The sequence below is a fragment of the Vitis vinifera genome, chromosome 1 (assembly GCF_030704535.1).
Source record: "Vitis vinifera cultivar Pinot Noir 40024 chromosome 1, ASM3070453v1".
NCBI lineage: Eukaryota > Viridiplantae > Streptophyta > Magnoliopsida > Vitales > Vitaceae > Vitis > Vitis vinifera.
Genome location: NC_081805.1, coordinates 9,184,912 through 9,195,627, shown reverse-complemented (window position 1 = coordinate 9,195,627; position 10,716 = coordinate 9,184,912). Strand labels below are relative to the sequence as shown.

The 10,716-nt window shown below is 34.5% G+C and overlaps 1 protein-coding gene and 1 pseudogene across 1 annotated transcript; one reads left to right on the top strand and one right to left on the bottom strand.

The window, feature by feature from the left end:
• Window positions 1–317: 317 nt before the first annotated feature.
• Window positions 318–4,979, top strand: LOC100255360 (benzaldehyde dehydrogenase, mitochondrial-like; annotated as a pseudogene).
• Window positions 4,980–5,016: 37 nt separating this feature from the next.
• LOC100245071 (probable xyloglucan endotransglucosylase/hydrolase protein 33) lies at window positions 5,017–6,886 on the bottom strand. Its single transcript, XM_002263375.4, has 4 exons — window positions 6,631–6,886; window positions 6,447–6,547; window positions 6,148–6,356; window positions 5,017–6,040 (listed from the first exon to the last, which is right to left on the bottom strand). Exons 1-4 carry the CDS (start codon window positions 6,857–6,859, stop codon window positions 5,638–5,640), a joined length of 942 nt encoding a protein of 313 aa, XP_002263411.1. The 5' UTR covers window positions 6,860–6,886; the 3' UTR covers window positions 5,017–5,637.
• Window positions 6,887–10,716: the final 3,830 nt, after the last annotated feature.

Below are 10,716 nucleotides of genomic sequence, written 5' to 3'. Positions count from 1 at the left end.
TATATAATAAAAACCAAACTAATCAAATTTAGATTGAAAAAACTAAACCAAACCAAGCCTTTTGAGGGTGGTTTGGTTTGGTTTTTGTGGATCGGTTTTAACCCAATTTATTAACCTTTTTTTAGTCCTAAACCTAGTTGTAAATTTGTGTTTGTTTTGAACCCAAATCCTATTAATTTGAGTTTATATTAGGCTCTAAGTCTATTTTTCTTTTAAAACATGGTGTATATACTTGAAATAGTTAAGAGCATTTATGTCAAAAATATATTACTCTTTTCAAAAATAAAAAATAAATAAAAAAAGCACGAGAGAGATAAATGGGTAAAAAGGGATGAAATACTCCCCGAATATATAATGATCATTCGGAGAAACTTTTGTATGTAAAAATTCCTGAGGTTGGACAGATAAGATTCGTGGTCTCACAGTACCTGCTGAAGGACCGCACCAAGTGCAAACCTTGCAGGAAGGCATTGGCTTTGTTGGACAGATCATTCCCTGGAATTTCCTACTTCTCATGTATGCTTGGAAGATTGGACCTGCATTAGCATGTGGTAACACTGTGGTTCTAAAGACAGCAGAGCAAACACCATTGTCTGCTCTATACGTGTCCAAGTTATTTCACGAGGCACTACATTTATTAAACTTTAGCCTTGTTTATTGATGCTGAAATCTCTTATTAAACTATATTTAGCTATCTTCATCTTCCATATATAGTGAGTAGATGATCTTTGTGGCAGGCTGGGCTTGCTCCAGGTGCTCTAAATGTGGTTTCTGGATTTTGGTCCCACTGCTGGTGCAGCACTTGCTAGCCATATGGACGTGGACAAGGTTACTTTGACCTTAATTATCTCCATTTCAATCCTTCACACACTAGAATTTCTGAAACTAGACAAAGATAGAAATACTGTCAGTGATACAAAACAAGGTTTAACTCTTCTATATTCATAGTTACTTATGTTTTAGTATTGTTGATGGATGGACCAGTCTGGTTTCTGCTTTTGTCTTTCTCTAGTTATTTTTGACCTGTTACTTCACTTGGGCAAAGGGTTGAACTTGTTCATTTCCAAGGAGCACTTGAACACAAGGAAATTGGCCTTCCTTGTTCTGTTAGGCGGGGGGAGTTGGGAATTGGGATTAGGGTCTTGGTCACTGAAGCTCAGGTTTAGAGCATCAGGGGACTAATCTTCCTAATGCACATTGTGGGAATTGAACATAAAAATTATTTCAACAGCTTTTATCAAGGTTTGAAGTATTGACTGAGTCCAGTATGACTTGGCCGAGTTGGAGGCGGCCCTTTCCCTGCCAAGTTTGATATCCGATACCATTTTAAATACAAACTCGTCCATGAATCAGTTAAACTTGTCCATAAATTGAGGAAATAAAAACATGTACTCATTTTGCAGGTTGCTTTCACTGGATCAACTAAGACCGGAGAAGCTATACTTCAATCGGCTGCAATGAGCAATCTTAAGCCAGTGACTTTAGAGCTTGGAGGCAAATCCCCTTTCATTGTGTGTGAGGATGCTAATGTGGATGAGGCTGTTGAGATGGCCCACTTTGCTTTATTCTTTAATCAGGTACATCCAAGGAATCCTTTTGCTGGAACATACGACTTAGAATTCATTAATTGATTGATCAATATGTTGTAATGTGCAGGGGCAATGCTGTGCTTCTGGCTCTCGCACATTTGTACATGAAAGTGTATATGACGAGTTTGTAGAGAAGGCAAAAGCACGTGCTTTAAGACGTACTGTTGGTGATCCATTCAAGGCAGGTATTGAGCAAGGACCCCAGGTAAATTTCCCACGACATACTCTTACAAAGTAGTTCATGTCTGGCTATTCAACTATGGTCTCACTGGGATTTTGGGCGATAATTATAGTGATAGTGATGTGGTGTACTTCAAATCAGATTGATTCAAAGCAGTTTGAGAAGATCATGAGATACATAAGGTCCGGTGTTGAAAGTGGAGCTACCCTTGAGAGTGGAGGTGAGAGATTTGGCAAGGAGAGATCTCGGGTAATGTGGCGTTTTGCCGATTTGCTTGAAGATCACAACGATCAAATTGCAGCACTTGAGACTTGGGATAATGGGAAGCCATATGAACAGGCTGCCAAAGTTGAAGTACAAAGTTCGATACTATGCTGGTAGGTGGAATGCAAAAACATACAATATATATGCTTCAACTGTCCTTCATATTCTGCCTAGTTTCTTGAAACTTGGAAAAGTTTTCTGTATACAAATTCCTCAGGTTGGGCAGATAAAATTCATGGTCTCACAATTCCTGCTGACGGACTGCACCATGTACAAACATTGCATGAGCCAATTGGTGTAGCGGGGCAGATCATTCCCTGGAATTTCCCACTTCTCATGTACGCTTGGAAGGTCGGGCCTGCATTAGCATGTGGGAACACTGTTATTCTAAAGACTGCAGAACAGACACCATTGTCTGCGCTCCATGTATCATAGTTATTCCATGAGGTAGTACATCAGTTAAACTTATATCCACCTTTCCCCCCTTTTTCCCTTTCTCCATAATGAGGTCTGGATTTCACTGAGTTTGCTTTGTGCTTTCCCTTGAGGTTGATTGCATTGAGTAAATTTCTGTGACACCTTCACACTAATCCCTTTTAACTCGTGTGAAGCTCTATTTAGAGGCATATCCTCCACTAGTATTTGGCCATCATTTATTTTCTCTTTGCAATGATTCACCATGTGAAATACACACCCTAATTATTTTGAAATACTTGAAAGGATGTTCAGGTCAGGCATGACTCTGTCAAAATGATGACCCTTAGCCCTGTTTTAATACATGCATATTTATGATATATGCTCTTATTTGTATTCAATGCAAGATTTTATTATAGAGGCCATGTGCTTTTTCTTTTTCTCCTCGAGTATTTTTTTCCCCTATTCTTTATGGTAAGGAATATCTAGCCTATACTTTTCTGGATTAAAGAAGGAAACTTATTTTCCATAGTTGGGGTTCCTAGATATGACTCCAGAATGTTTGTTGATGCTGAAGTTTCTTACAATCAACATTACTACAGTGACGACAAGTTCTTCTCAAGTCCTATTGAATTTGTGCTGCATATGCATATTTGTCTGTTTTCATCTTTCACCCTGAGTAGATAATCCTTGTGACAGGCTGGACTTCCACCAGGTGTTCTAAATGTGGTTTCTGGTTATGGTCCAACTGCTGGTGCTGCCCTTGCCAGTCATATGGATGTCAATAAGGTAACCAACACCTCAAATGTTTCAATGTCAATTCTTCATAGACTTGCCTTCTCTGGAACTAGAGGGTGGCATTTCCAAACAAAGACTATCTGCCCTTTCTGCATTTAGATTTTGTGATCTTTGAATTTGTGATGGATGGCCCTAGATTTTGTGCTCTTCCACTTTGGGACATCTTTGGCAGCATGTATTTCAATCAAATATGGAGCCATGAATAGTCCTGGATGCAAGTATATTATTTTCCTGATCACATTGTAATCCCAAGAACTACTTGTACTTCTTTTTGCAGCTTGCTTTCACTGGATCAACTGAAACTGGGAAAATTGTAATTCAGTTGGCTGAAAAAAGCAATCTTAAGCCAGTGACTCTAGAGCTTGGGGGCAAATCCCCTTTCATTGTGTGTGAGGATGCTAATGTAGATGAGGCTGTGGAGCTGGCACATTTTTCTCTGTTCTTTAATCAAGTACATCTAAGAAATCCCTTGTAAGGATTTCATAGCACATAGAATTTATTGATTGACAAGTTTGGTGCAATCTGCAGGGGCAATGCTGTTGTGCAGGTTCTCATACTTATGTACATGAACGTATATATGATGAATTTGTAGAGAAGGCTAAAGCACGAGCTTTGAAACGCGTTGTTGGTGATCCATTCAAGGCAGGCACTGAGCAAGGCCCACAGGTATGTCACGCAGATTTCTTGCATGATGCAACACCCTCTTGCCAATTAATTTTTCATGGTTAATATGTGCTTCTGAACCTTGAAAAATGTAACATCATTTCACATGTAGCTTTGGAAATCCAGTAAAGAAAAATAAAGTAAAATGCAATGAACTAAATTGTGGAATGCAGAGACAAAACAATTATGCACTGTCAACTTTCATAAAATACATCAATTAGCTATGGTTTTGGGATATTCTGATGTTGGTCCTACTATAAATCAGATTGATTCAGAGAAATTTGAGAAGATCCTGAGATACATAAGATCTGGTGTTGATAATGGAGCTACACTTGAAACTGGAGGTGAGAGATTTGGCACTGGGGGCTACTTTATTAAGCCCACTGTTTTCTCCAATGTTCAGGTGTATCTTCTATGCCCTCTCTTCTGCTAATTATTTCAGCCAGAAGTTTAGGATATGAATAACTAACATAATTGTAATATCAGGATGACATGTTGAAAGCACAGGATGAGATCTTTGGACCAGTGCAGTCCATCCTGAAGTTCAAGTGAGTAACAGGCCATCTCTATAAAATTTCCTTATCAGAGGGTTCTGTCCTCGTATAGCACTAATGATCTGATTAACCGCAGGGACCTTGATGAGGTGATAAGAAGGGCAAATGCCTCTAACTGTGGACTGGCTGCAGGAGTCTTTACCCAGAACATAGACACTGCCAACACCTTGACACGGGCATTAAGAGTTGGGACGGTGTGGATTAATTGCTTTGATGTCTTTGATGCTGCTATTCCTTTTGGTGGATATAAGATGAGCGGGAATGGCAGGGAGAAGGGAATTTATTGTCTTCAAAACTACTTGCAAGTGAAGGCTGTTGTTTCTCCCTTGAAGAACCCAGCATGGTTGTAAATTTGTTCCCTCTTCTCTGTTTTTACCCCGGCATTGTCAGAAATAAAAAGAACCCCAGATTGATAATGATGATGAATTTTCTTCCTCTTGTGATGGACTACAACATGGGATATGTTTCTTTTGTTAAGTATTGATTGCATAATTGTGCTCTCCATGCTCAATCTGAATAAAAATTTGCCACTTTTCTTACCCACAGATAAACCTTCGACAAAGATACTACGCATTAATGTTCTTAATTATTCAACATTTACAGGGCAGTAGTAAACAAGGTCTGGGAATTAACTAGAAAATTATTGAACAAAGCATTAAATTATGTTACCAGAGAAGCAATTTGGAGAATCCAATAGACAGAAGCATCAATTTCCATTTATTTGTATTACCAACCAACTGGGTAGGTCTGTCTGAAGTCAACTTGAGCAGTTTCTGTCACCGACTATAGCTGTCTTTTAACTAGGGGATGAATTGGGAGGCAAATGCCCATAATTTTGTTAACCACTTGAAGGACTGCTATGCAGGTCATGTGAGGCTTGTCTCAATATGCTTCTTCTGTCATTGCATTTTGCCAGCTACCATGTGAAATGCCCATAATTTTCTTAATTTATATCCAAAAAGGAGACCCTCTGTAGATATGCTTTCTCATCTGAGATGCGGCTCACTTGATTCAGATACTTGATCCAGACAGTCCAACAAATAGTCTTCTCTTTATATAAACAAACTCTTACACGCATTACCTCTTTCAGTAGGTTTTTTGCGATGTGTTTGGTTTAATCCTGTGTGGAAAAAATAAAAAATAGTAGATAATAAATAGAAACACTTATAATTAATCATTTTGCTTTGCACTCAGGTGGGAGGACTTTAAATCTTGAAGAATCTTTGCAGTATGAGTAGAACATGAGCTTCTTTCTTGCCCACTCCATCCCCATTCTCTGTTGCTCTGATAGCTTAGCAAACTCTTCTCCATCAACCGGGTCCCTGCTTGAAACACTGCCTTTAGAACATGAAACACCTTTCTTTTTTGGATCGAATGTGCAGCCATCCATTTCCATTTCTCCAAATGAAACCACAAATGGGGCATACTTATAGTCAACCGGGTATTTTCCTCCATGAGTTGCCCACTCTGATCCATCCCATATTGTTGCATAAACCGACATGGGCTTTGATGGGTAAACAGAGGAAATGGCATCATTGTAAAGAATCTCTCTTACTGGTACATTGTCTACCAGAAACCTGCAAATTTTTCCATGGATGCTTTCAGAATAAGCCAATGAAGATGGATAATTAAGTTAAATCATGCCTGAGGTACATATTTATTAAATTAAGTTTGGTAGTCTTACACTATATGATGTCTATTCCAGATGAAGCTGTAATGATGGTACTGCTCAGTTGGGTCGAACCATAGTCGAAATTTCTCTTCTCTTCCAGTGCTCACACTGCCATTGCCATACATATTTGTCTGCAGCACCCAGTCTTTTCTCTTCTCATGACCGAGCAATTCAATGTCGATCTCATCATGGTTGTGAGGGAAAAGATCTGCATTAGACATCTGAATTTGTGTATCCTGTCACTCTACATGTAGATGAACTTGAACATGCATTTTTTTATATGTGCTCTATCTGGAAGGAAGAGAGCTTACATAAAAGGCTACCACAACTCCAGAGGTGTAACCAGAGGGCAGCTTTATTGCAGCACTGAAGAATCCATAGTAATACTTGCTCTGTGACACCAATCCACTTCCTGGAAAACAACCCAAAAAAGACTTCAGCATAATCAAGCTTGAGAAAATATAACCTCATCCATATAACTGTAAAGGGCCTGACCGGAGGATTTATTGAGAATAAGATTGGCATAGGAGCCATTATTGATGGGCTGGATATTTGAGCCTCCAAAAAATTCAGTAAAGCCATGATTGAAAGTGAGATGACCAAACAGGTCCGTCAATCTTGTGACGTTTGGAGCTGCATCATGCCCATTGCCGGCAGAAACAGCAGCACTAATGCCGAAGATTACAAGCAATGAAGCGAGTAACTTCTGTTGCAGAAGAGCCATACTTCATAAGACAGATGAGTTCATGACAAGAAGACATGGGTAATTATTTATATATCCAACTTAGAGATCAAAGTCCCTAATCTTGCTTAGTTGTTACAAGCTGGCAGTGGTTTCCTAGTAATTGTTAGGTACATTAATATTATTGGTCAAAAAGACAAACGAGTGAGGAACCATGTGGGGATGAGTTTGGGGTGTCTGTTGACTCGCCTTTAGGAGGAGGGCCCAGAAATGGACATACAAGTTAATACTGATGGGTTCTCATACCTGCAAAGTGTCTGTGAATGTCCTATTTCTACGTTCTCCCTGGACCATTTATTATGATTGGCTTAACAAAGACTGGGATATACATTGAAGGTCAGTGAGTTAGGCCAAGGTAGTATACTCACCAGGTCCAAGAGCCAGGCCAGCTGGTTTTCTAGTAAAGCCGGTGGAGGCCATGGCTGATGTTTGAGTTTTCGTGTGAGTTCGAACATCGTCTTCCACACATAACCTGTTGATAAGCAAAAATTGACCACTGCCCATCAACGTATTGATAACGATAACGAATGGGGCATCACCATTTCTGCAGAATCACAAACAAGTCAAGTTCTCAATGGGAATATAATTTTGGAATAGAGTTAACCAAGTGGCTTCCAGGATGGTTTTAGCTGGTTTCAAAGGGATGTTTGGTGTGACTTGAGAAAGCAATATAATTCACAATGCACTGCACGTAAAAGCAAGCGAGTGTGACTGATGGCGAACCATAATTTACCTGAGAGTAGTACTATAGATACCAATTGTCTCAAGCTAGTACCCGTGAAAGTTTTATATGCTCCATAGTCCAAACCCCAAAGAGAGACCCACGTCAAGCTAAGACAAAACCCCCCCTGGAATCCACTTGGTTAACACTATTCCAAAACCACTGGCCCATTCAGAACCCAACTTGTTTGTGACTTTGCAGAAATGGTCATGCCCCTTTCTTTATCGTTATTAATACGTTTATTTGCTCCATGCCTCTTTTAGGATGCTTTTATAAAGTAAGAGCCCATTTGAGGGTGTTTTTGAAAAACACTTTTCACTTTAAAAGTGTTTGAAAAAATTTAGAAAACACTTTTAAAAAATTTTAAAATTATTTATAATATTAAAAAGTCACTAATAATGATAAGTGATTCTTTTAAAAAATACTTTGTCTAGAAATATTGTCAAACACATTTAAAGTCCTTTTGACGGTAATTTTAGGAAATGCTTCCAATATTTTTAACACTTGAAAAAAAAATTTATCATTCAAGTATTAAAAATATTAGAAACGTTTTTTAGAATTACTATTAAACGCACTTTGAGAACGTGTTTGATAGTGATTTAAGGAAATGTTTGTAACATTTCTAATATCTTAAAAATAAAAAATTTTAAATGTTAAAAAAATTAAAAACACTTTATAAAATCATTGTTAAACGCACTCTTAAAATGCTTTTGATAATGTTTTTACTCGAAATATTTTAAGTGAAAGTGTTTTATCTTGAAGTGTTTTTAGGAGAATTACTTACTAAGTGTTTCTTCATAAAACACCATAAATGATTTTCCAACACTAAAAATGATTTTTCAGATTTTTAAAAATGGTTTCTAAATTTTTAATAAACACTTTTTTCTTCAAAACATTTTTTAAGCTAAAAGTGTTTCATAAAATCACTTTCAAACGAAGTCGTAATTATTGTATGAAATTTTTAATATATATATTCATAAAATTTAAAAAAAAACATTTTTAAAAAATTGAAAATAAGTATCTCTTAAAATGACTTATGATTCTCTCAAAAACACTTTTTAAAAAGAACACTTTCACTTAAAATTACATCCAATAGAAACAGCCAAACACTAAGTGGATGTTTATTTTTTTAGATTTTTGTTAAACATAATTTGCTTTTAAACTATAGATTATTTGTTTTTCTATTTTTTCATAATTTATTATAAACTATTTATTGAATAGAAAAAACTAAAATATTTGGCTTTTTCTAAATGGAAAAAAGTAATATATTAATTTTTCTTTACTTTTTAATGCTTAATAAAAATAAAATATTACAAAAACAAATCACCTAATACTTAATACTATTAAGCATTAAAATTTTATTTAAAGTTAAGTAAAAAAACAAATATCACCTAAGTCCAAAAATGTTTTTATATAAAGGGTTTTTTTTTTTTGAAAAAAAAAAAAAGAAAAAAGGTTTTTAAAAAAATAAGTTATCAAATAATTCTCTACAAACAAATAATTTTTTTCAAAACGCTTTCTAATTTTACGAAATATATATTCAAAAACATTTTTTTGATAAAATTGTTTTCTAAAAACACTAAAGTAGGTTCCAAATATTTGAAATCCCAATCATTGGATCTTTGAAATTTAATTGTCCTTGTCAAGTCAAAACAAAGAAATAAACATAAAGGTGGATGTATCTTCAAAGGTGTCATATTTTCTAAATATGAATGACTGAATATTTGAAAATTAACAAATTTTAATGATTAAAGATTAATTTTCAAATATCTTATGATTCAGAAAATGGTATATGTGACTGTATAGTTTCATCTCTATGATAAACATATTTTGATAATTTAACTATAAATTTGAAGAGATATTGATTATTCACACTATTTCACATTAACTTTTGCTTTCAACTAACAATATGATCCTATTTGGTAGATATTTTTAAAAAATAATTTTGAAAAATAGTTTTAAAAATAATTTTTTGATATTTTGTAAAACAAACATCTATTTGAGAACATGAAATATTTTTAACATGTTTTTAATATTTTTAAATATGTTTTAAAAATAATTTTTATGTTTAAAGCTTTATTTTTAATCATTATACATGTTTGTATAATTATTTTTAAAAAAAAATGAAAACAATTAAAAGATTCCTTCTAAAAACAACTTATTTTGTATTTTTAAAAACAAAAAAAATAAAAAACAATTTTCTAGTTACTAATCTTGTTTTTCAATTTTTTTATTTTATAAAATAAAAAACTATTCTCGAAAACACTTACCAAGTAAACCTTATATTTATATTTTTAATAAAATTAATCATACAAATAATATAAAAACTAATGATTAAATTAAAATCTTATAATAATTCATATATGATTTTCTTAATCAATAAGTTGAGTCAAATCTTAATTAAAAATGGTTTAATAAATAAATAAAATCAAGACCCTTTTCTTCCATTTTGATATAAGAGAAAGAAAAAGAAAAAGAAAAAATGAACTGATATCCCCTCTATACATGTTGAAGTATTTAGAGATATAGAAGTGCATCCCCTGTCTTCCTGCCAGGGTACTTTTGGTATGTGGAAATATAAATGGAAATGGAATTGAATTGGTGTTGTGGGAGAAATGAATCAAAATCCATACAAAAGTGAATTTTCCGGGAAAATTCTTACAAAAATCCTTTGGGATATGAAATAATGAAGATCCCTTTGCCTTCATTGGATTATCATTTGTTCATTTTAATTGTGTGATTTGTAATACTTTGTGATCCACCATGCCTCCTGTTATCATACATGCTTAAGATCTCTTTATTTTATTTTGGCTTTGTATCCGCTAATTAATTAGTTAAGTGTTAAGATTGTCTTCATTTACTTAGTAAAGAACATTAATTTGTATATAGTTTTTTTATGCTTTTCCTTCTCTTTTATCTATTTTCTCTGCTACTTTGGGTTCTCGAAAAAATTTAAGAGAAAATATGAGGGAAAAAAGATAAGGAGAAAATAGAAAGAAAAAAATAAAGAAAAATAAAAAATAAATTTAAAGTCAATAATTTATTTGTACATGTTTCTTCAAACTCATTTAACTTATTTTTCTTCTTTATATAAATATTAAATAATTTTAAAATGTAT

Excerpts from the sequence above, each read along its gene's own strand:
- LOC100245071 (XM_002263375.4), bottom strand. The coding sequence starts at position 6,859 with ATGGCTCTTCTGCAACAGAAGTTACTCGCTTCATTGCTTGTAATCTTC. Across the intron at positions 6,548-6,630 it reads TATTCTCAATAAATCCTCCG|GAAGTGGATTGGTGTCACAG; the intron begins GTCAGGCCCTTT and ends GTTGTTTTCCAG. Across the intron at positions 6,041-6,147 it reads TGGAATAGACATCATATAGT|GTTTCTGGTAGACAATGTAC; the intron begins GTAAGACTACCA and ends AAAAATTTGCAG.